At 40.4% G+C, this 25,945-nt stretch overlaps 1 protein-coding gene and 1 long non-coding RNA gene across 9 annotated transcripts in view; one reads left to right on the top strand and one right to left on the bottom strand.

Moving 5' to 3' along the window:
• Positions 1–19,866, bottom strand: part of Nfia (nuclear factor I A) — a 532,531-nt gene extending 512,665 nt beyond the window's left edge. For all 5 annotated transcript variants that reach the window (XM_031377888.1, XM_031377890.1, XM_031377889.1 and 2 more), the window contains exon 1: positions 19,741–19,866. In XM_031377888.1, coding sequence (XP_031233748.1) covers positions 19,741–19,836 — 96 coding nt within the window. In that variant the 5' untranslated portion in view covers positions 19,837–19,866. The remainder of the gene's footprint in view (positions 1–19,740) is intronic.
• Positions 16,586–25,945, top strand: part of LOC116096262 — a 29,815-nt gene continuing 20,455 nt past the window's right edge. The window contains exons 1-2 of one of the 4 annotated variants that reach the window (XR_004120925.1): positions 16,586–17,216; positions 24,143–24,283. This is a non-coding gene — a long non-coding RNA (uncharacterized LOC116096262). The remainder of the gene's footprint in view (positions 17,217–24,142; positions 24,284–25,945) is intronic. The other 3 variants (XR_004120926.1, XR_004120927.1, XR_004120929.1) reach the window with 3 other exon arrangements.

The following is a 25,945-nucleotide window of genomic DNA, read 5'->3' as shown; positions in this document are numbered from 1 at the left end:
ATTGCTTATAGTCTTGTGGGAAAGAGAGGGTGGCTGGAATTCTTTCTGATTTCCATAACAGAACCTTCATATAACAGCAGTCTTTCCTGTGAAATCCTGTCTGGGGATTCTGTCCACCTGTGAGATTAAATACTTTGGAGTCAATAAACTCCTAGCTTGGTAGGCTCAATGCTTTGGGGATCCTAGAAGGGGGAAGTTGTTAGTCTTCATTAGAAAGCTGGCAAGCTGGCAGGGAAAGGGTGTCCTGCCCTCCTTCCCTCCCTATCATGTCCTAACCCATTCCCCCTCCTATCATCTTTGAAGCCTTCCTGCAGGAGCTCTCTGCCATTCCAGCGTCTGCCACCCTTTGTTGCTCTTGTCAGGTGATTCTCTACTCCTAGATTCTGTTCAGGCAGACTTTTATCACATGGCTTTCTGTTACTATCTTATCAGGCAACCCCACTCCTGCTCTCTCCTTCCAGGCTTGCTTGAGCCTTTAGTAATAGGGCTCTGCCTTGTCCCTCCCTGCCTCCACCCTCATTCACACAGCACCTCTCATTCCCTCCTCTATCACAGTCTGCTCTGTTTCCTATTAGGGGAGTGTGCATTTTAAATGTCTTAGCAGCGTCTGTCTCTGTGGCCACAGTGCCTCTGCTGCAACCCCCTCCCTGCCCCTTCCCAGTGAGTCAGACACTAGAGCAGGAGCATCAGTTTACAGTTGCTGGCCAGATACCAGATGTTCTGGGTGGAAGCAAACTGTCATAGAAAATGTTTGTCATTTCAGATAAAGATCTATGCTAAACGTGGTAAGGATGGAAAGGAACAAAAAGGAGCTACGGTTTTCATTGTTGTTATCATAATTAATAACAGTCATGAGCAACCTACCCCCCTGCCCCTGTTCCTTATCCGGTTATAAATGGTTATAAACATTTCCCCCTTCAAGCATCCCCAGTAGGCAACCTTTATCACACCAGACTAACATGGCTAGGGAGGGATTTAAGTGGATAACAGAAAAAGGCGACAGGTTACACAGGTGGGACATTTCTTATCTAAATGCTTGGAAAGAAAAGTGCTTCAGACTGGAACATTTTGGAATTTGTACTATGTGCACATACAAGTACTGTTTCTTGGGATGGGGCACTAGACTGAACAGACAATTTGTTTATGTTCATTAAACATGAGACTTACGTAATAGTTTTAATACTTTCATGCAGAGAGTGACATTTTATGATATAGAATTATGTTGGCTCTCAAAGAGTTTTGGACTTTGGACGATTTGGGGTTTTGCCTTCCCAGAGTGAGGATGTGTTACCAGAATCTCTGGAGAAAATTCTTCTTTGGCATAAAGCTACCATAGACTACTAGGATGGAATGCCATGGCAATGCCAGCATGATCCAGCTTAACCTTTTTAACTCAGGGATGGTGTGACTAAGAGTGGAGATCTTCTGCTGGTTCAAAGTGCCACACCATGACAAGCTAGTATTGTTTACTATGCGGTTTTTCTTGGAGAATCACCTTATGCAAATAGCTTGTCAAAGATACAGTAAAACTCAGAATATCAACCTAGTTGGTCTAGCGTGTGGGGAGACACTTTCTCGAGACCACTGGGGATCAGTGCTTTCAAAGCATGCTTTCAGAATACTTTTCTTAGCTAGTATTACAAAGACCAGAGGTCTCTAATGATATTTTAATAACCAAAGATGCTTCAAAAATAATTGTAATTACTTTTTTCTTTTCTCTTCTCTTTTCTTCTCTTTCTTTTTTTCTTCTTTCTTTCTTTTTATTTTCTTTCTTCCTTTCTTTTTTTCTTTTTTGAGAAAGGATCTGGCTAGGATACCTAGGCTGGTTTTGAACTCAGGTCCTCCTATCTCAAACCTCACAAGTACTGGGAATGTAGACATGCATCACTCCATGGAGCTAGAACTCTTCTTTGAGTGACTTAGAGGCATTAGGAAAAATTACTGTGCCATTTCTCCACAGCATGGTAATGGGTTGCCGGAGACAGAGAATATTCCTGCTGGCCTTGGGATGGTGGGCACCTTGATTGGTTTTAATCTTCAAAGGGAGAAAGCAATCCTCCCTGATGTCTATGCAAAGAGTGCTTTAAAATGCTATTGTTACAGAAGAGGTATCTAAAGATACCTAGAAGACTAGGAGAAATTTCTCCTAGAAGACTAGGAGAAATTCCCCTTTGAGAAATGCTGGCAGCTCCTTGTGTCACTTGGCAGAGGCTGGGATAAACACATGTCCTGTAATATATAAATTGTCTGGGAACCAACAGAGTGCCTCACTTGTATACCATTGAAAAGAGAAGTGGCTGGACCTTGTCTTTGGAGCCTTAGATCTCTAGTTCCTGATTTCTTCTCTTGTCTTTAGTCTTCACTGTCCTTCCCTGGAGAGTATGTTCACTAGGTGGTCAAGTGATCCATTCTAAACACTCACTGCCCAGGCTATCCTGAGAGTCTACTGGGATCCAATGACCATTTCAATGCCTAGTAAACTGGTTTTCTCAAGAGGAGATACACTGAGCCAGCCAATAGGTAGGACCTCATTCACATGACAGCAGTTACAGGAAAACTCGAGTCTGCATGTCCATTAGGAAGCTCATTGGGCCTATCCCACTTGCTGAGGAAATGATGTGAATAGGTAAAACCTTGGATTTATTTTTATTTTATTTTATTTTTATCACCACAGATAAAATTTTATTTTTAACAGCAAGAGGTAGGCAAATAGAAGGTCAGAGCTTGTCCTCAATTCCAGAGGAACATGTGGTACAACTTCAACTCCTCTGCATCCTGATCGGCAGGAAAGTTCTCGTAGTTTCCCTCAGTTATGGCAATGCGAGGGTCAGGTAGTGAGGATGCTAGAGTGTTCGTCACTCAGTGTATAAAGAAGTAGAGGATCAGCCCATTTTTGTCCCCTGCTGAGTTTTAGTACGTGCAATAAATACAATGGGGACAGAGAGCAGACTGAACAACAGTCCAAGTAGATAAGAGACTACAAACATCAGAAAGGCTGTTCTAGTTATTACTGTGAGCCAAAACTCATTATTTGTGAATTTATCCTCAATTTTCGCTCATTGCAAGCATTATTTGACCCAAGACTATGTATTCAAAAGCAAGTAGACAAAGTATCTTGATTGTTGTAAATTATACTAAGTAGAAATGAACATTTTTCTTGGTTTATAGTTACTTTAATAAGGTAACCAGAGAAAGTATAAGACTGGGGATTTAAATCAATTATTCTCAAAAGCTGTTACTTGGTCAATCAGGCATCAGGGAAGGACATCTCAAAGAAACTTTGCTTGTTTCTGTCCTTGCCTGAACCTGAAAAGCATTATCAGAGTGTGGTGTAAGGGCCTGGCTACTAGGAGCCTCTGACTGACTCTCAGCTATGCTAAGTCTGTGTTTTATAGCAGTTTTAGGGGGGCTCCTGAGTAGGCCCAAAGGAAAGATTATGGGGTTTGGGGATACCTTGGATTAATATTGTGATATTGGTAAATTTATTGACTTTGAATTTCAGGGGAGATTTAGATTGTACCTGTGAGATGGTCCTACTTTTTGTTGAATTTGGGTTTTCAAGTTTCATTTCAGAACACCCTTTTGAAACCTATTTCACTACTACCACAGTTCAAACACACTATCTTCAACGTAATCCTCATCTCAGACCTGAACCCTAGCCAGCTCGGATTCTACATCAGCCAGCCCAGGACCTATCAGCTGTGAGGCTGTGGTGTGGAAGCAAACTTTCCATGTGGGGTAGCTGTGACAGAACAGAGATGCACACTGGTGACAGGTTTTTAATTTTTCAATGACCATCTTATGATTGGAACCCCAAATTCTGAAATTGCTCCTGGCAAGTAGCCGAATGTGCTGTGTGAGGAACTGTGAGGAACCTAGGTCTCCTCTCTGACCAGGGTGTGCCAGAGTTCCTCTGTGGGCCTTCAGCTCTGTGAACAAAAGATTTTCCCTGCTAGAAACCTAGCACACTGTACTTGGTGATGGCATTGTCCTGGATACTCAGTCCAGTGTATACAAAAGTATATTTCTTTTAGTGAAGAAAATAGCATTCTTCATTCTTTACATTTAACGGAAAATTTGAAGTAAACAAATTTTATTCGTTACTATGTAAATTTCACAGCTCTAACAAAGCAATGTAGCGCTCAGTAATTGAGGGCTTGTTATGAACATTATTGAACCTACAGCTTGAATTGGTGGTAAACCTTGTGTTTACAATAGTGCGTTCGGTCTCCACCCTCACTAATGACTTTTATGTCACTTATTTAGGTTATGCATACTTGCTGTGGGCAAGGCCTCGGTATTTATGATTCTGCTCTGCACACTGGTAGGAACAGAGTCAGCTTCCTACATGATTTTATCTGCCATTGTTCCCTGAGGAGCTTGCTGTCGCCTTAGCAAACCATTGCTACAATAGTTTCTATTTCTTTCTTTTGGGTTTTTCAAGAATTTAATCACCTTGTGTGAAGGTAACAGTACTGTAGACTTCCTTCAATAATTATACTGAGTGATCTGCTTTATGACGTTAGAGTTGGTCAGACCTCTAGAATAGCTTTCACTAAAAATGGCGATTTGGGCATTTGCCCATCATTGGTAATTTTGGAGCTAACTCTGTTGTGATATTGACCACTCTGAGTTATTATTTCCTAGTTTTATTGCACACGGTTAGGCATGATAGCACATAAAGCCTTTACTTTAAGAATTTACTGTGTGTATATGTTTACATGTATGTGTATTGGACAACATAGTACATTTCCATAAAACTTTCAAGAATGTTCTAGAAAATGGTATATTCTGTTTGTAGAGGCCAACACTATCTAGTTATTTTAGTATTTCTAATTATATTTATTCAAATGGCTCATGCCATATCATTGTTTAATTGAACTAACACAGCTGGGTAAGTCTATACAAAATTACACAGGTGTAAATTGAGTTTTGTCAGTTCCTTCATTTCTTTTGCTAATTTTTCTGTTATATCATTTAATATCAGGTTAATTGACATATGAGGGAATTAATTACTACTATACTTTTATCTTGCTGTCCTCTAACTGGATAGTGTGAATAAACGACAGATAATATTGTATACTTGTGTAGTTTCCTTATTTACTTGCTTCTGACTTGGAGCTTGCTAACATCAGAAACTGAGATTATTTCTCTTTCCATTTCATTCTATTTAATAACTCAGCTTTCTTCTTATTTTTAATGTAAACACTTTTGTTAAAGTATGTCAGAGGTGACAAATATCAGGCCTTAATATTTTAAGCTCATCTGAGAATCTTGTTTAGAACAATGTATTGTTCTGCAGATTGTTTTGTTAGCTTCTGTAGGTCTGTTTTACTTAATTTCTTTTTCTTTTGATTCTCTTTTATGGTTGTGCAGTCTGGATTTACACACATAGAACAGTGTGTGCATTTTAACTTCCTTAGTGCCTGGGAAGTAAGAGCATCCTCCTTTCAGCTTTATTTGAAGTTTCCAAACTGTAGCCATCGATCTTTATTTATTTTAATATCAAGGTTGGTAATTAAATAGAATTTTAGAATTTTGTATGAGTTAAGATGCTTGGTAAGGTTTTGCTCCTTCTCTCACTGAACATTGTGGTTGCCCTGCCTTCTCCTCTGTGGAGGCAGAGTGTAGGTGGGACCTCTGTTTAGCTCTCCCCCAAAACACAGGAAGCATGGCTCAGGATATTAATGTCTTACATGTGCTCTCTCTTTCTTTCAACCTCTTTTAATGTTTTTGATTATTGCTTCCTCTTCAGTTGTTCCGGTTATAGAAACACCTTTTCGGTCTTTGAGTTGCATCCTACTTTCTGGGACAGTGTCATTCTCTGTCACGTGATTTTTTTTTTTTTTTTAAACTTTGTGTAATCCATCTGTTTGGGAAAGTTATCGAAAATGCAACTTCTGAATTACCATGTCCAGGCTCACATGCTGTGTCTGTTCAGAGCAGCAGAGGCAGACTGTTACTAGTTGTTTGAATCACTACTTCACTTGACAATTTCATTCAAAACGCTTCTTTCCAGCTATTTATCTGTCCTTTCCTTTCTAATGTTGTTATTCTTTTTTTTGTAGAATATAGAAAAATGTAAATATTATTTTAATGCTTTTCTTTACTTGGTGATTTTCAAATATTTTCTTCCTCTGAGTTTCCCTTCATTCCCATTCAACAGCATGTAGTGTTTTTCTTATCTTCTACTACCACTTTGTCATTTTCAAGTGGGCAGAGAGTTATTTGGATCCATTATTAGCTGCTTTTATAATTTGATGTGTTGCTGGTATTTGGCAATCCAGTTACTCTAGGTCCTGTTGGGTCCTTTTGGGTCATATTGGGTCCTGTTGGTCCTGTTGGTCCTGTTGGGTCCTATTGGATCCTGTTGGATCCTGTTGGGCCCTTTTGGGCCCTGTTGGGTCCTGTTGGATCCTGCTGGGTCCTGATGAGTCTTGATGAACTCCTTTCCCCTGACCTCTGTGGCTGCTAACTAGTGCCCTGGCCTGATACCCATGCAGTTCATCTTTCTGCTCTTCTGTTGGTCTGCAAAGAGAGGTTTTCTTTACTCAGTGCCTAACTGCCTAACATTCAGAGCTAATGGAATGCCCCAAACCCTAACTTTAACCTTGCCAACACATTTGGACTTTACTCATCTCCTCCTTGTCTTTTAGGATTTACTAGCAGAATGAGTTTTACTAGGCAGTGTGACAGTCAACACCAGCTTCTCCCCAACCTAACACAGTTGATATATGGTACGTTCATTATCTGAGTAGGTACAGGAATATTAGCAGGAAGGAGGAATGGGAGTCTATAAGTCACATACAAAGACTGTATGGGGTGACACAGGGCTCACTGCTGTGACAGGTGGGTATTTGATTTTGTTTTTGGAGCATCCTAGTCACGAGTTATTTATTACACATTTTTATCCTGTATTATAGACATGGACTTAGCGGAGTTTCCTACCAGACTGAGTCAATCCACACAACTATTTTTTTTTAAAGAAACCCCATTATCTATGTCATAAGTAAGAGAAGGTTGAAAGTGATTTTTTTATGGATTCTCATGAGAAGCTGTGAAGCCAGAGATGTGCAGTTCTTTTCACTGATCCAACCTCTGAAGAACTGAAGATTACCCCGTGCAGAAGGTCTGTAGCTCTGTGGCCTCAAATACTGAGTCTCACTGTGCTCTGGGGGTCTATTTTCCCTTGGAAAAGTATTAACAGCATGATTAATAACTAATTCAAATCTTAAATAACAGGCATTGCTATCATAAAGTACACATTAAATTGAGATGTATAGCCAGGTTTCAGACCAGTGCTCAAATCAAAGGTCAATCACTTAGCTATTTTTAAAGTAGTTTTGTCTGCTTATGGTAGTTCTAATGACAGTTTCTCATTTACTTTGTACTTGTGTGCATTCCTATATGCATATGTTGTGTGAGCACACATATGAAGAGGTCAGAGTACAACTTAGCAGCATCAATTCCTTCCTTTAACTATGTGGGGTTGGGAGCGAATCACATCATCAGGCTTGTCAGTCAACACCTTTACTTCTGTGCCAATCTCACCAGCCTAAATAGTCCTTCAGCTTCTAACCTGCTAAATGGGCTAATACAGAATGGAACCACATCAGACAAGTTGAGGAAGCCTGTAAAGCCTGGACCACTGATGTGCTTGAGTACATGTTATCTGCAATTATTATTTTCATGTTATTTAAAATACACTCGTTTCCTAATGCATTTTTTAAAGATGAGAAGCTGTTTCTGTTACTAGGTTTGTTAAACTTGTTGGTAATCAATAACTTGAGAGGAATTCATATGCAGTCATGGCTCCATCTTCCAAGGGAACAAGAGGCTTCTGATTTGCTATGAGTATTGCTAAGGGTGATGAGTTGGACATTTGACAGTTCCCAGAACTGTGAGAGTACCTGCACACCACCATGCATGTAAGTTACAATGGAGTTCTCCCATGCCTTTTCCTGAACTTTGGCTTGAGAAACAGGTTTTGTATATTGAGCAGAAAGTACACTTGCTTGGATGGTCCTTTACCACAAGCAATGATTTCCATACCGTGAAATGAGGCTCTTGTTATTTAATAAATTCTGGGTTTCTAGGAGGTGTCTTAGTCCCAGGTACCAGTATTCCCTAAACTGCTTGGGCAAATTAATTGAATATACTGGGAGAGCAATGTCCTTGTCTTCCTATGCATATCCATCATTTTGAAAGAATCAGTTTGTTAGATATTCTTGAACCGCTTTGCTACTTTCCCAGGCCCTTAAATAGTGATACACTAAAATGTAGTAGTTAGTGCAATAATGGTGCTTGACACTATCAGTGAAAATAATTACAAATGTAATGACTGCTGGCCCTTGGTAAATGAGAAACACATGCTAGGCATGTTGTTAACGACTTACACAAGTAACTTGTTATCCATGAGGCAGGTGCTACAATTGATCTTACTTTGTGTATGAGCAATCCACCTGAGTTGGTGCTTCCAGAGTGATGGCAAAAGGGACTCTACCACAGGTTCTTATCTCCTCCTCATTAGTTTTATGTCCCCCTGTGGACATTTGTATGGATTCTTTCAGTTATCAACCCCTCGATGTTCTGGTTGGTTTGGAGAACAGACGGACTTCTCATTCTTCACATTGGCCTATCAGTGAGAGCTGTAAAGGGTCAGAAAACACTCAGAATGGCTGTGAGGATTTTGTTCTAATATATCTGTTTGGAGCCTTTGTTTTTAGAGTTTGCTATAGTGTCTTCCTATATTTGTGAAATTTCATGATTTTTCAAGAAGGCTTTTCTGCTAAATGATTAGCCTGGTTGTTCACACAGCACCTTGACTTTTATATAGAGAGATACTACCACTGCAAAGACAATGTAACTGACAGCCAGAGAGTTTGAGGGGGATTTCAAACTCCACACAAATTATGGGAGGAAGATTTTGGACTATTAATATTTTTAATAGCAATAATCGAACACTTACTAAATGTTTATCATCTGCCAAATGCCTTGCAAATGACATCAGATCATGAACTTGCTGAACCCTCAACGGCTATGTGTGGATAATCTGGCAGCCAAGGAGTGCCTCTCACACAACCAGTACTCAAATGCAGGATCTTACCTTGAGTTTCTAATTGATATTTTATTAGGAACGAGTTTTAAGTACATATAAGGAAGACTTCGCCCACTTGTAAATAAGTACATTTCTCTGTGCAGAAAATGTTATTTATAGTAACAGTAGTTAACATCCGTGTGCATTCTACCACCCACTTGCTCATTGGATCAATAAACATGTCTCTACTACTGTCATGCCAGACACTTTCCTGGAGGCAAGAAAACATGTATGAGCAACATCTTGTCTCTCATGGAGCTTATTGTAGGGGCTCGGGAGGGGGGTTAAGGCATTAAACAATCACACATTTCCAAATGTAAACAGTGCTCTATTTGTGTATGTATTAAGGTCTGGAGTGCCCTGAGATCCCATAACACAGACATAGAGCACAGAGCTCTCTGACACAGTGCTTTGCCGTGTGTATTGCGGGCTGGGGCATCCTAAGAAAGTGTGTATGTGCTGAGAATGGTAGTTAGAATGCTCACTACGGAGCGAATCGTTTTCTAGGGAAAGGAGAAGAATGTATCCAGCATCTGAGGTGCTGAGAGTTTGAGGAGCTGACAGCAGTTTAGTTTCAGGGATGAAGCCTTTCAGGGAGAAGAATGGCCCGAGACAGGCTTGGAGAGGCAAAAGCATGCAGGCCTCTTGAGGGGTTTTGCTCTTTCTCAAAAAGCAAGGGCAATCCATTGAGATGACAGATGACCTGTTTCTGAAAGAATCCTTTAGCCTTCAATGTGAAGAATAATTGCAGAAGGCAAAGATAGATGTGGCAAGACCCGAGAGGGAGCTATTGTGGTAATGTTGGCCAGTCGAGATGGCAGCTCAGACTGGGAGACAGTGGTGGATGAGAATTTAGGAATGACATAGGAAACAAATGTAATGGGCTCTATCGTGAGTTAGACAGACAGAATATATAAGAGGCAGGGTCAAGATACCTCTCAGGTTTCTGGCTTGTGCAACATGCACTGTTCTATTAAACCCCACAACAGTGACTGTTGTGTCTCCACTCTGAAGGTACAGATGCATTCAGAATGTTTCTAGGCACTGTTCATCTTATGTCATGCATTTTTCCCAGGATCAGCTGGAGTCTGAAGTCTCTGCTTTTGACAGCTGCATCACTGAGGAAGGGGAAGGACTACATGCCTCTGTCTAGGAAGCAAACAAGTCAGTGAAGATGTAAGGAAGGAATTGGGCATTGTGACTTTAACATACTTAGTCATATTCCAACTCTAAGCCCTCAGATGCTCATGCACACTGTCAGCTGGTCCTACTGCCATTCTTGTGAGGTCTATGAGGTACATAGTTTTAGTGATTATGATACTGTTAAAAATCAATTTGTGTGTGTTTACACATGTGTGTTTGTGCGTCTTTGTGTATGTGTGTATGTGTGAATGCATACACGCACATGGAGGCTGATATTGTGGGTTTTTCTCAGTTGCTGTCCATCTTAATTTCTGAGTCACAGTCTCTCACCAATTTGGCTCGACTCGATGAGCAGCCAGCCAAAGGAATTCTCCTGTTTTAATTTCATAGGGCCAAGATTATAGGTGCATGCTTCTATATCTAGAATTTTATGTCACTTCTGAGTACCTAAACTCAGGTCCTCATGCTTGTGAAGACAGTAAATTGAATATTTAAGCCATCTCTCCACACAAGAATATCATTTTATAAGTAAATAATATGTTTATTTCTAAAAAGATGAAAGAACAAACAAAAGGAGAAAGAAAATAGAAAACAAAAGAGAAAAAAATCTCTTGCTAACCTGTCACTCAGAGGAGGAGGAAGAGCTTGCTTGATTTCCTTGAAGCAATGCCCTGTGCTCTGACCGAGTGGTCATTTCACAGAAGGGCCACTATAACCCGGGCTTTGGGATGAGCTTCAGTTTAGAGGGACTTTAGGTCAGAGGACTGCTGTATTCTCTGTAAAATGGGATGGAACCTGTCTTCACTGAATCATATGATCACAGACCACTGCCTTTTGATCTTACATGAGAGTGTGATACTGCTGGGCATATTGGTACCATTGCAATGAAGGGCTGGCTGATACAGTTTTGGACTTTGTCAAACTTCTTATTGGCCTCTTCATCTTAGCAAGGACTCTGTTTTCTCACTGGTACAGTGGAAATGCCATCAGGACTCTTATAGAGATGTTGTGAGCTGTAGCTCACCTTGTACTAAGTCCTTGTGAACCCTGTAGACATAGGAAACTGCGAAAAGGTAGAGAGGCTCTTTTGGAAATATAAGGCCATAGTGAAGTGACTGGAGTGGGCTTGGCATTCTGCAGCACCCAGACTTCCTTTCTGCCTTCCACACACTTCTTCCAGTATCTGGCACCTGCATGATCTGCCTAGTCCCCTTCCTGCCTGAGGGCTCCTTTTACTATTTGAGATACTCACCAGTCCTCTGACTACATTCTACCTACAACAACCTGCAGGAGAAGAGGATCAGATGTCATGTTTTTAGTCCTCAGTGTTGTTTGCAGGGCTCGGACCTTTTCTCCAGAGTATTAGCCTTTAAGTTGCTTGCTGTTTTGTCCACTGAAACTCATTAATGCTAGAATCTCATTCTGTCTGCTGATCTATGGTATGTACCCCGAGCAACAAATTCCAGGTTGCAGACATATTCTGTGTGGTTACTATAGGGCTGCATGCACTGTGTTTACTGGCAAATAGATATTGATTTCCAGCTCCCACAGACCCACTGATCCCTCACAGGATTGGTTAGCCCAGATGCTTGATTAGGAAATAGTTACATTTGTTACTTTGTGTGTTTAGGCTTATTTCTTGACTTCTCACTGAGAACTTATAGCAGTCCCGTCTATAATTATTTATCTTCATATTTCCTTTCTTAAAAGCCCTACCAACAATACTGTGTAGACTTTGACCTGAGTGTTGGACAGTTTGCCTTTCAGTGATTCCTTAGTGTTTATGAGGAGGGGTTACTCCCTGTAACACCTGTTAACAGGTTGCTTCCCACACAGTTTCAAAATGAGAAGTGAGATCACAATTTTCTTGAAATAAGAAAGCCAGAACAATGTATGCTGATTTTAATTGCTTCTTAAATAAATGGATGAAATCAATTATTTAGTTGACAATGTTTATCTTTTCAGCATCTGAAGGGGGTTTATTAAATCCAGCTGCTAAGCCATTTCATTAGCATGAGTAAAAGATTCACATCTGTGGAGTAGGTGGTTGAGGAATATGAGGGTGAGCAGCAGAGAAGGCTGTCCTGGGAATTTAAGTGTAACCATCCTTTAGATGGTATAGACTTGTCTATATACCAGTTGTGTAGGGATAAGTGGTTTAATGTGGTTCAGCTACTTGTATCAAGTGCCTGATTCAACTTTGATATCTTGACTTTCTCCATATACCATGACTCTGAACAGGCTGCTCTGCCTGGGATCATTCATCTCCAACTTTGACCTGGCCCTTGTTCCTTATTCTAGCCATTTAAAATAGCCAGCTTAACAGCAGTATGTGCATATCAAGGATCACACATACAAAAAAAAATCTTGGATTTCAAGGGATAAAAAATTTTATCCAACATATGGTACCAAAAAAGGAAAGAAGGAAAGGAAGGAAGGAAGGAGGGAAGAAATAAAAGGAAAAAAGAGCTCTGGCTGTCTGGAAAATAGGTGTTTGTTTGTAGTAAGTATATTAAGATCATTGCCACTAGACATATAGAGCCTACACTGTGTCCTTTCTTGTTGAAAACTCTGGATTGGAGCAAACCTTTAGTTAGAAAATCTTGTGGCAATGAAAAAAATTTCTAACCCCAATTTTCAGCACCAATATTCTATGTTATTATTTGTGCTTTATAAGAAGTAGGAGGAGGAAGAGAGGAATGAGAGGAAAGAATAAATGTTTTTCTGTGAAAAAATGGGCTTTTTGAAAAATAGCACAATCCACTTAAAACTGTAAGCAAAATATCTATTAAATAGATATTAAATAACAGTGTAAAGTGTTCCTGCCATTCTTCAAGAGCTTAAAGACACAAACGGATATTTTTTTAAATGACGAGATTTATGCATCAGGCTTGGCAGGTCATTTACAGTTCCTTAGCTTGTTTAATAGCACAGAAGCTTCCTGTTACACAACAGGAAGATGGCTCACTTTCTTATCAGGAGTTGACGTCACGTCACAAGACTGCTGTCCTGTTCTTCCTTCTGACATATTATAAACTTTGCACCTCTACAGAAAAGAGACTTGTGCCCCTACAAATGGGTGGTCTCAATCATTTAAAGTTCTGTGTAGTATTAAATTCTAATTACTAATTCACTTAAGACGAGTGAACCTAAAACAAACAAGTGGACTCCATAGACTAGGTAGCTTATCTTTAGCTTGTGTGCTGTCTTGGGTGATGGGTAGGCATTGTTAACCTTGCTTCTTTTAGATATAAAATAGGTTGGTTTGAATATTTTTTGTTAAAGTTATTTAACAAAAAATATTCAAACATCAGGCATATATCTACCAGACAGATATCAGTCCATGTTACCTGTGAGGGTGAAACATTCAGCCAGGTGCTGAGGGGGCTCCTTTCTACCTGTGAACAGAAACGGCAGCTGATCTCTGGGCCTGGTCAGTGGTACACACGTGAAGGGATGGAGGACTCTCTGAACAAGCCCTTGAATGTTAACTTCCCCTTTACCAGTTTACCAACCACCTGCTCTTGTCACACCATACTTTCCTACACACTTCATCCTTTACTGTTCTATAGTACAAGTGGGATGGGGGATAAAAGCTTACATAGACACCAAGAACTCTCTAAAATCAAACCAGCCAATTCTTATTCAGGGCAAGGCAATGGGCAGATCGAGGTCAAACAAGGGACTTTTCAGTCTGGCTTCTAGAACGCAGCCCTGCAAATATACACGGCACAGTAAGACTGTACGATCAGTTTACCTGGGTTATGTCATTAATTTTGGGTGATTGGGTGACATAAGACAAACCTTTATACTCTTGTCCTGATCTACCGTTTAATTCTCTGACTTGCATCTATCTCATAATATAAGCCCATCTGGAGCACACAGACTTGCTGTCACAAGAAGAAAGACTCCATTCTTGTCTGGAGGCAAGGGGATCCCAACGTGGCCTTGGGAATCCTGTTAGATTAACTCATTCACTTGCTTTGAGTTACTTTCTCTATTTGATATGAGTGCTAGCTGGCACGTCTGAGCCAAACTCAGAGAGAGGAACAGTGTAGGGGTTACCAGTATTTAGTTTGAACTTCCAAATGAATGCCTCTTGCCCTTTCCTTCGTAGTGTTCCATTCTTGACTCGACTTCACAAGACTAGCCTGTGATGATGGTGTTTATGTGAACTTTCATGCCTCCATTATAAGCCTCCCTTTGGTTGGGGACTACCCCACTTAAAAGTGTCCACTTAGAACTCCCAGCCACAGATTCTTTTCTTGCCATACTCACATGTACATACAGGAACACTCACAGATACATTTGCATGCTTGAGGGTGTACCCAGGCTGCCTCACACCCTCGCTGTATGTATGTAAGTCCCCAGAAAGAACAATGAATTGTAAAAACTGTCCCGTTGAGTTTGCAATCTAGAGTGAGTTACTGAGTGCTGATAAGTAAAGGAAGTGTAACCAGACAGCTTAATCCTCCAATTTCCTGTCTTCTAATCAGCCCCTGATTCTCTTGGTTTTAAATTAGAAACACTCCTGACAATATTCAGGACAGGTGAAGGAAACTCAACTAGAAAATAAGGAAGGACAAAGCATTTATTTCACTGTCTAAAGTTCACAGGAGAAATATGACCGTAACAACAGGAAATCAAGATTTTTTAGAACGATAGCAGAAGAGCAGAGGCTAGCTGAAGCAGCCAATCACATTTCCGAATGAAGCACATTTGGATCATAATTAGATTTAAGGAGAAAAAAAGGAACTAGTCTAATGTATTTGCTTCTCCCTAAGAACAGCGAATTTTATTTGAAAAAGCAGTTGTGCAGGGGCTGACCTCAAAGAAAATGATAAGGATATATTCTTAATGTATGTGGAAGAAAAAAAAGTCAACCCTACCTCATTTGGATTTTTCTTAGACTCTATTACTGAGAGAAAAAGAATGTTTTGAGGGCATAGAAACATCTGAGGTTGGTGGATATCCTTAGACATGATATGGTTACACATACTTACAAGGGTGGCTTGTACTTAAAGTTGTTCATTTAATAATTAGCTCAGATCAAGCCACTTGCTGTATAAAAATATTTTAAAAAAGCATGCAAATGCATTAAATTCAAAGTCTATAAATAGGTTTGCTATGGACTTTTCTAAAAATATTCCAGGTACTGAGACTATTTTATGCTTTATTATTTCCTGGTTCTCTTCATTTTGAATCTTTTCATTTATTACCATTTTAGCAATTTCCAAGTTATTTAAGTCATTATGTTGAAAGGGCTAGTGCCAATTCCTAGAAAAATCTTCATTAGGCAACATCTTCAAAGGCATGCAGAAAACAGTCATTTGGAAAAGTTGTTCAGTTGACAATTAACATTTAAACATTGATATGGGAAACGTGGCTCACAACATGAATTCAAGCAAACATAGGCAAAAGGTTTCCATGAACATGAAGCTACAGCCATTGTGGGAGTAGACTGAGCATGATGGTTTCTAGTTGGTAAGCAGAATAAAGCAGTATTTTGCAGAAACATGTTTTTACATGCATACTTAGAAAACATATTTATACCACAAGGCATACCAAATCCTTCTTGCCCAAGCATGTTCCTGTTATACCAAGTTTGAGTTGTAAACAATTGTATTAAACAACAATTATTGGTTGAAAATTAATGTGTTAATTTCTAAAAAGAAAAATTTGTCAAAAAATAAATGGTCAGGCATTTGACCTGGGTAACAGCTAGTTGCAGAATCACCTAGGACTTTTTTTTTTTTTTTTTTTACTTTAGTCACCATAAATCTTAAATTCGAACGATAGAAGAAAGACACGTGTATTTTGAAATTCACAGACAAAATTTCCCATAACCAACCCTTGTCTCTAAATTATTGTGACCAGGAGAAGAATTATTCTGCCTTCCTTTTGAAGCTGTATGGGGAGAATGGAGGTGTTCTAATGGAGGAGAGTCCCTTGTGGAACATACATGCGCAGTTGAGGCATTTTGGATTCCTTTGGAGTGAAGAAAATTTTTGCAAGTACTCTCTTTAGCTTTCTGTTGGAAAGTTTCAACTAGAGACGTCACAACACAGTGAGATGAAGTTGATACGCAATATCTATTTCTTGATTTACATGATTAAAGCATTAGAGAAGTGGCTCAGATATCAAAAGATTTCTCATAAGTGGCTGTGCCAAAGGTAATTACTGTTAGAATGTGCATGCTCGAACCCAGTTGCCTGTCAACCTCTCAGTTGTTTACAACTTGGTGGCTTTGAATAAAAGTTTTCATTCGATGCTAGGGTGTCCTATGCACTCCTTCTCTCTCTCTTTTTGTACCACTTTCATATAAAAACTACATTTCTAATTTCTTCTATTCAATATCTTTCAGGAAAGTGTTAACTTTTAATCTTAAGAAGTGATGCTGGAGATGTCCCATGTCGGTATTATTTTTCATCATAAAATAGCTGTTTTTTAAGTGGAAATAGTCTTTTAAAGACAAAGCTAAAACTTATACCCAAAAGAAATGATGGTTACTTCGTGCAAATGGTTTCCAGTTAGTTATTAGAAAGGGCACAGAACTCCACTGTACGTCAGGGCACTTATGGGGGGAAGGGAGTCAAAGGAAGGGGGAGAGGGTTCGTTATTCTTAATCTTTTATTGACTAGTTTCTTTCATCCTAGTGTGTCCTTATTATTGAGAAAGAAAAAAATTAAAAAGTGACCCAGAGCTCCACCCATTTGCACCTAAATCCTGGAATAGGTGATGACCCTGTACAACCTAGCTCAGCACATGCCCCCAAACTAAAACAAACAAACTCATTTGCCATACAAATTGTTTACGATTCATTAAAAAGCAAAATTGCATATCCCGGAGCTGGCAGCTGAGGCCGAGTCTCCATGGGCGGAGGGGGCATTCACTGAGTTGCCTTTGTATGCTGGGAGGACCAAGCCGGAGGTTCCCACTATGAGCTCGGAGTCGGAGCAGCCAGATGACACAGGAGGTAATTTTAAAGCTTTATTTGCCTTTAATGTGAAATTCAGATCTTGAACTGTCTTTTGCTGGAGGAACCATGTAAACCAGGAGTTTTCTTTTTCTTTTCATTTTTCTTTTTTCACTTTGGAAATATTGTTTGGGCTAGTAAGGTAGTGATCTTGAGGGAGAAGGATTGAGGGCTATTCAAGGAGAGAGAACTTAAAAAATAAAATGTAAAATTTGTACCCTTTTCATTAGTTGTTTTTGCTCTTCAGTAAAGCTTTTTCTTAGTTTGCCACCAAAAATGGAAAATTTATATGAGAACTATTTGTAGCTGGTAGGTCTAAAATTCTATGATGTGCAATTGCCCTTAAGGAAACTAAAATTTTGATTTATTCCCTATGGTATTTATTACAACTTCTCTGAAGAGCCTGTAGATTTCTCACCCTGTATTCAAAGCAAAAATCAAGAGGCACTGAAGTCCCAAGAAACTTCTTTTCAGTCAGTATGCAGTCTAAACAGCAGCGTGCGAGCTTTCTGCATTGTTTATCTTGAGTCAAATGCATTCTAAGTGTTCCCACCATCACTTTTATACATTATATTCCCTGTGGTAAAACATCTGCAAAATAATTTTAGATGAAGAGCAACCTCCAAGTAAACTTTACAGAAAGGAAATTACAGTTTTCCAAACTAAAAGAGGAGAGAGAGAGAGAGAGAGAGAGAGAGAGAGAGAGAGAGAGAGAGAGAGAAGCATTTGGTGATATTTGCAAGAAATAAAAAAGACGACACAATTTACCATTAACAGTCTATAAAATCTAGGACCTCCTAAAGTACAGTAAGGGAAAAGAATGCTTTCCCGGCGAGCATGGCATCAGGACAGGTCCCCCCCCCCTTTTTTTTCAAGCTTACAACTTAGCGTAGAAAATAATTGCCAATCTAATCAGTAAATTCATTTGTAGTGCTTAACAAGCTGTGTGAATCGAAGCAATATGACCATCTCATACAAGCAAACCTTGTTCTTGCTGGCAGAAAGTCTAATGGGAAAATAAACGCCTTGAATACGCTCAGGGTCGTAAGAGATAGAGGACTGCAAGTCTCATTAGTCAAAAGCGCTCTGGAATACTGTTCTGTAACCACTGGTAAAGTTTCTGACGGCTAGTTAAGAAATTATGAGAGAAAATATGCAAGTACACACATACCCACAACTACTTTTACTCAAGTCCTTGGAATGGACATACTGAATCCCAGGCAGCAGCCGAATAGAATCCTGCAGTAGTTCACTTTTAAAAGTCTCAGTCTTCCGAATTCCTACGTCTTGCCAAAAGGATAGCACCATTTGTCCAGGAAGGGAGAGCACTTTTTCTGTAGATCGTACAGTGTGCACCATGCCCTGTTTGGTAATCCCATTCGCCAGACTCCCCCTTCAACATCACACACACTCTCCTTTTCTTAAACTGATATCTATGTGAAACGAGCTGAAGTTCACGGTCCAGTTAGGAACGGATAATACATTCATTGTCCTGGCAGCAAACTTTTTTTTTCCTCACTCCCTGGAAGAATTCACGCTTGCTGTAAGAATAATAATTACGGAAAACTAGGAATGCGGTGCTAACGAATTAATCCTTAACGGACACCACCCTAACGAGGACAGCAATGATTCTGAGACTCTCTTCCTCGCAGGAACGAGCGTCTCCTGTGACAATGAGCTATTGTCCATCTCCCACTTCACTCTAGCTCTTAGAGATCCCAGAAGTCAAAGGTTGTCTGGCCTGGTTGACCATGACATGTGAGTTAACTCATTCTGCAGCTACAAGTTAGGAGTTCCTGAAACTTTCTCGTACCCAGAGTAATGGAAAAAAAGGGTGTGTGGGTCCATTCCACTCGAAGTTGGTGGTTCTAAGAGATGGAAGGTCTGCTCCAACATAAACGGACAGGGAAAGTTAGATGTCAGAGCTCTGGTCCCCTGAGGAAGATGACGAATAGAGCCTTAGAGGACTCTCACAGGTGACTTGAGGCATTCCAATTACTGAGGCATGAAAGGATTCTCTCAGGCAGGGTTTGCATGTACCAGTCCAGGGCTTGATATGCACCCCTAGTAAAATTTCACAGCCAAGGAGAACCATGCACCCCATAGTTCTCAAAAATCAAAAGTGAGGAGGGTATTAAGCTAGACAGAGGACATGAAACCCAAGGGGCAGGACAAACAGCTCTTTTTTAAATTTTTTTTAAAATCTGCAGACATCCATATCTAAAATACAGAATTCCACCTTAAAACTTTTGACAGTCTTAAAAATGTTTTTAATATATTAAAAAAAATCCAAATACCATACCATGGAAAACAAGGACAAGCATTACTGGGAACTCCAGTTGCAGAATGGCAGAGAGAGGGAGGGTGGCAAGAGGAAGCAGTGCAAGGCAGCCTCACTGAAGAGTGTAAAAAATCAAATGTGAGTTTGATGAATGTGAGGTCTGGGACATTTTGTCAAAGAGGGAGGGAAAGTAGAAAAGGGGGGGGGGAGGAAAAAAAAAGGCAGTCCCGGCTGCCAACTCACCATCCACCAAGTTCTGGCCGAGATGTCGTAGCAAAGCTGCCATTTGATGGAGCCGTCGGAAGCTTTCCCTGCCATTACGCTGTCAGCAAGCTTCATCTGATGCTAACTCACGGGAGATAAGACACCTAATTGAGAAAACATTTGCAGTGGCATGTGGGGCAACATGTAGTCCGGTCCATACCATATGGAATCATGGGTAAAAAAAAAATCTCCTTGACAATGAACCAATCTCTCCCAGACCCAGTGGCAAGGTGAAGTGGGGATGAGGAGTCTGCTGCTAGAACTGTCTTCCCTTCTCTCTCTTTAAAACAAGAGCCCACTGCTACACATCAAAGGGAGGTGGTTAAAATTAGGGCTTCATCACTCAGATGATTTTGGTCTGCAAGGTTTTTCCTTTCCTTCCAACAACCCCCCCCAACCCCGCTTTTTTTTTTTTTTTTTTAAGGAGAATAAAGAGATTTAATAGGACAAAGGCAGGTAGTGGACTGCGGAGGGAGATCGCCACAGGCTATTAGCCTAAAATTTCTGCCTGACAGATGGAACTGCTTAGAGACTATCATGCAACGTTTGGGGCTTTTTTCCCTCCCCCCCCAACCAGACTTTAAATCTGATTCAGTATCTGGTTTTCACAGCCACCCTCCTCAAGATTGTGAGCTGCGCATTTCAGAACGTGTTTGTTGCTTAGGTTTTGCTGTGTTATACATCTCCCTTGGAAGCAAAGCGGAGTCTAAAACTAAATCTGGAAATAACCGAACAGGTTTTCCAAGGAGAAAAAAATTCTAGGGAAAAATTATTTTTCTTTCTATACCTTGTTTGTAGTTTTGGTTGTTGTTGTTGTGTGTGTGTGTTTTTTTTTTTTAATTTTTAATTAATTCATTAGTTAATTTGGTTATGAAAGAACCTAAATACAGGATGCCAGGCTCTGAGTCCCTTGCTTTCTGGTTCAGTTGGCACTGTGTTTCCTTGTGTTTTCATGGGAGTAAATTACTACATTGCTGGTGCTGTATGCCTTCTAGCCAACACTAGGCTATATAACTATAATTTTTGATGCTGTAGAAATGAATTCTGGACATCTTCAATCTTTATAAATAAGCAGTCTTTTATCAATTCATTTTTATACAAGTCCTGTAAAGTTTGATATGAGAGTCTCCTCAATCAGGAAAATTCAACTCTCATTTCCATACTGTAACCTAATCATCTTATTTGTTGGGATTTTAATTTATGCAATACTTTTTGGCTTGAAAAAATACAATAACATGGACCTATCTATAAGAAGTATTAGAAAAATGATTTTTTTTTTTAAAGTGGGAAGAACTCTAGACAGCTACTGAATTCAAGCCACTTATTGAAGACTAACGAAATAAGAAGTGACCGGAATCTCTTGTATTTGGTCACTTGTGTTTGGTAGCTGCTATTCCTAAGACCTGAGCTGGGCTGGGGCTGCAGGTAACACCTGTGTGAGAGCAACACTGAAAACTTCTCCTGAGGTTTGTTTTGAAGATGAGCAACCGTGGGGTCCCCATGTTCCCATTGATGACATTCTACAATTCGGTACCCAGAGGCCTCTATGTAGGAACCTCAGGGTAGGGGAGAATTGATGACTATTTCTCACAGGGATCAACTGTGATTATTGAAGAGTTGTGGTTTTAACAGTCCAATAGCTAATGAAGTTTTCCTAGGCATAGTTTCAACCTAATTATGCTTTGGTAGCTTTGGTTCGGTCTTTAAGTTGCAAAGAGGTTAACTTTGGTGGCTTATTTTTTGTTTTTTATTTATGGATCAATCCCTAATAGTAATAGGGGTTGTTGTTATAATCATCATTATCATCATCATTTAATTATTTAGCATTGTGGTACTACAGCAGCAGCTAGCTCTTTTTGACCAAAATAATTTCAGTAAAGTAATGTTCAGTCTTTTAGAGCCAGAGGTCTTTTCTCATTTCAAGCATGGCTTCCAGGCTGCATTTAGGGATGAACATACAATAAATCAGGCATTTTCCCCTCTTTCTCGTTCTCCCTCCCACCCACCCCCGTTGTAATCTTCTAATAACACAGGGCTAGGAGGATTAATCTCGATCTTTGGGGGGGTTCTTTGTGCTTGTTTGCCCTTCATCTCAAGTTTAAGGAACCTGTGATGGCACAGCAAGTGGGTCCCCTGAGGGACACATGCTCGTTTCAGAAACGCACCCCAACTTTCCCAGCCAGGTCCCTCACAGCCTTGTACAACAGCAGAGTTATGAAAATTGGAGAAAGGCAAGGAAAGAATTTGTAAATTCTATATATATAGTGTAAAATAGCAACTGGACCCTACCCCTCCTCGAAAGGAATAGGAAAAGGAAGCAGCGCTCTGTCTTTGAATCCACCTCTCTTTCTATCCATTCCCCTCCTGAGGCCCCCAGTCCCACTGCATCTTATCCAGCTTCCTCTCCTGCATGAGGGCACACAGACACACATACTTGTGAGGCTGCAGCATTTCCATGTCTAAGTGTGTCTGTCAGAAAGCTCTGAAGTTGGAGGTGTTTGTCCTCTGAAGCCCAGCATTTCCAGGATGCTGAATGTCCGATGCTTGCCCATTATTTATGAATGAATGGGGCACCACCCTAAACTGGCATCCAGATTTCATTTTGTGAATGATGGAAAACCTGAGAGGACTTTTGGGTAGATAACACAGTAGTCTTGAACAAAGAAATGTTAGATATTTTTGGATAACAGTTTTAAATCTAGAACAATTAGATACATTTAACATGATCGTTGTCAACTAAAAGCCTGCTGGAAGCTGCCCTTGCTTAGATAGCAGTCTTTTCACGGTGTGGCCCCCGTTGTTAATAGCCTTAAAACAAGATTAAATAAAACATGTTAAATATTGCAATTATTGTGGGAAATAAAATTATTTGGTGAGCATAATGGGGAACAATTCAAGCATTTAACATGATCCAGGAAATGCTACTCCAAACAATTGCACTGCCTTATGCATTTTTCCCTCTTTGATTGCTGACAGATGCCTTTTTGGAAACAAACATCTAAATGGTTTGCCTTCAGTCAGGAAAAAAAAATAGCGGAAAGTGGCTACATGGTTTGAATTTAACTCTTGTCATTTGAACACGTCTGCATGCATGCAAGTGAGTGGATCTGAGGTGAAGGCAGCCTTTCCCATTGGGAAACAAGCCGGAGAGTCTGGGTTTTTATTTATTTATTTATTTATTTATTTATTTATTTATTTATTTATTTATCTTTCCTTGACTCTGTATTATAAGAAGTGGGATCCCCTTGTTGTGCAGTCAGGAGACAGAATGAGGCCCAGGTGATAAAGGGAAGCTCTTGGAAGGAAACGGACCATCAGAGGAAGCCTCAGGCCAAGTGCCAGTGGCCCTCCTAACCTTGCTCTGGTCATCACAAAGTGCCCAACTGAAACTTTTTGCCTTATAGAAAACAAACAAACCAACCAAGAGTCCTAGGGCACAGGACTTGTAGCTGGGTCTTTGCTATAGTGCACTGGGGTACAGGCCTTCAACAGGTGTACAGCACCGATGGGGAGTTCTGGTTCCGTGCTATGAAAGGGCAATGTGTAATGGAGGATTATTGGTTTTCAGAGGCTTTGGTAGTAGAATGGTTGAGAGTACTGCGTCTAAAGTCTCATACCCTGCTCTGAGGGTTACATACTGTCTGCCCTCTCCCAGTTTAAGTAACCTCTCTGATTTTCTGTGGCCTATGCTAATCAGGAAAACAAAGAACATAACTTCTGTAGGCATGCCTGTGTATGTGTATATGTGTAGCTGTGTGCAAAAAAAAAAAAAATACTTCCAGGGCATACTTCCTACCATGTGACAAGTGCTGTGCTGTCACCACTATTCTGTTTATTTCATGCTGCTCCTCTCTTGAGAAATACCCTGCTTTCTCAGCCTTTGATCTTGTGCTGTGAGGCTGAGCCTCCAACATAGCTCGGAGACTAGCACTTACTCATAATATCATGTATTTCAGCCTGTCTTCCTATCTATGCATTGAGAGTCCTGAGGCAGGGCTGTGTCTTTCTTTCTTACAAGGGTTTTGGGAATGGTAGGAGGTCTGCCCAGTAGATAGATCAACCTGTTAAGAAGACACAGACGTCTGCCCACCTGGAGAGCCAGTTGCATCCTCCTGGTCCTACAGATTCCTCTGTCCATTTTGCTCATGCTGTTTCCCCTTTTAGTATATGATCTGGGTCAGAGTCCCACTCTGCAGGGATCTGCAGCTCTTTGAGTCCCTGTTGCCTGTTTTATCTACATCATCCTTCTGTGTCTACTTCAGATAGACTGGCTGTCTTACCACCTGTCTTTGATGAACATATGTCTTTTATCCATTCATCCATCCATTAAATAGCATTTCTGTAGTGCCAGCAATTAAATGCATTTCCCTCTCCTTTTAAGCTTTGTTTCCAGGACCCTTGGAAATGTGAAACTCGACAAGAGCACGTGACTTGAACGCAGCATGTAATAGCAGCTAACGTTTATCCAGTGTTTCCTCTCAGTCAGGCCATGTTCCAAGAGCCTTAAGTATTTTTTTTCCAGGTAGGTTCTTACAAGGTAGACTTGTTATTAACCTCACTTTATGATCAGAAACAGATGCTGGGCCGCAAAGTGTCCTATTTAGGGTTCCTGCGTTGGAAATAGAATGAGGAGAAAGCACAGGAGTTGGCTCCTTTACCCCTGATATTACCTTTGAGGTCACTTACAAGGTTTAGCACCTGTTCTCTGCCAGGAACCTCCTAAAATGCTTTTAGGTGATGCATGTGAAACGTGTGTAACAGTCCTAGAAGGTTTTATATTATTTTCAGTTATCAGGTCTGAGTCCAATAGGTAAGAGTCTTACCAAAATATCTGAGTTAATCAAGATCAAAGGCCATCCTGATATGTTGGTGCACACCTGTGATCCTAGGAGGCATAGGGAAGAAACTTGCACATAAAAGGCTAATTTAAAGTACAAACAAGATTTTGTTTTAAAAATAAAAAGAGGAAAAGGTTCAGCCTATATCTGCTTGACTAAAAACTATCCTACCCATGCTTTTCTTATTCCTAGAAAGCAGATATATTGTAGATGTAGACATTGCACTTACACACACACACACACACACACACACACATACACACTGGCTTGAATCACTACAATCTCAGAAACCCTGAAATTTTAAAGGTACCCTGTTGCCCGGGCTGCAGAGCTTAGTGTAGGGCAAATAGGCATCTAAGATTAAAAGAGAGAGAGAGAGAGAGAGAGAGAGAGAGAGAGAGAGAGAGAGAGAGAGAGAGAGAGAGAGAGAGAGGCAGAGAGAGAGAGAGAGAGAGAGAGGCAGAGAGAGAGCTCTGTATTGAAGAGAGATTATGTACTATTAATACCTTGGTCTTTCCTCTAACTTTAGTCAGGTGGAAAAATTTCCAAATAGAGCTCAGCATACTGCGCTACCTTGCTGAGTTCAAGTGAGTGTGGTTTCATTCACAGGTCTTGATGTAGGAGAGGCAGAAGAGCCACCATAGAAAGGTCAGGAGTTCAGTTTCCCTGCAGCCAGAAAGGACACGCAGCCCCCTTTTCTGGGGTTGGAGTGGAGGGTGTGTGTATGCCCTTTTTCTCTCTCCTCTTTCCTCCTACTCTTCCTCCCTCCCCCTCTCTCCCTCCCTCTCTCTTCCTTTTTCCTTTCTTCCTTCTTTGTTTCTTTCCTTTTTCCCTCCCCAACTCCCTCCTCTTTCTCCCTCCCTCCCTCCCTCTCTCCCTTCCTTCCTTCCTTCCTTCCAGCAAAAGTGGTAAAACTATACACAGGTACATGCCATTTCTAGGTGTAAGTGTCCTGACCATAATAAACTGGTGTCCAGACCACCTTGCAGTGTGGCAGAAGAAAACTCACAAACCGGAAACAGCAATATTAAAGAAAACAAGGGAGTACAGACAGCCCCATTCCATTTGAATGATGTACTCTGGGGCTAATCATATTTTTGCCTGTGTGATTTGCATGTAAACATGTGGATTTTGTCCTTAAGAAAAATATTGATGCTGTTTTTTTGTTTGTTTGTTTCTGTAGGAACTTACCCACCATGTCCTGCAAAGAATTAATTTCCTCCTTAGTGGCAGCTCTTGCACCTCGTTTGTATTTAGAAGTTCCTTGACTTTTAATCTCTCTCTGCATTTTCTGTTAGCCAGCTGCCACCCAAGATTGGGCTAAACCCTCTGCCCCTTGTTAAAAA

This window comes from Mastomys coucha, unplaced genomic scaffold, assembly GCF_008632895.1.
Source record: "Mastomys coucha isolate ucsf_1 unplaced genomic scaffold, UCSF_Mcou_1 pScaffold18, whole genome shotgun sequence".
Lineage (NCBI taxonomy): Eukaryota > Metazoa > Chordata > Mammalia > Rodentia > Muridae > Mastomys > Mastomys coucha.
This window is presented reverse-complemented; position numbering and strand designations above follow the sequence as displayed.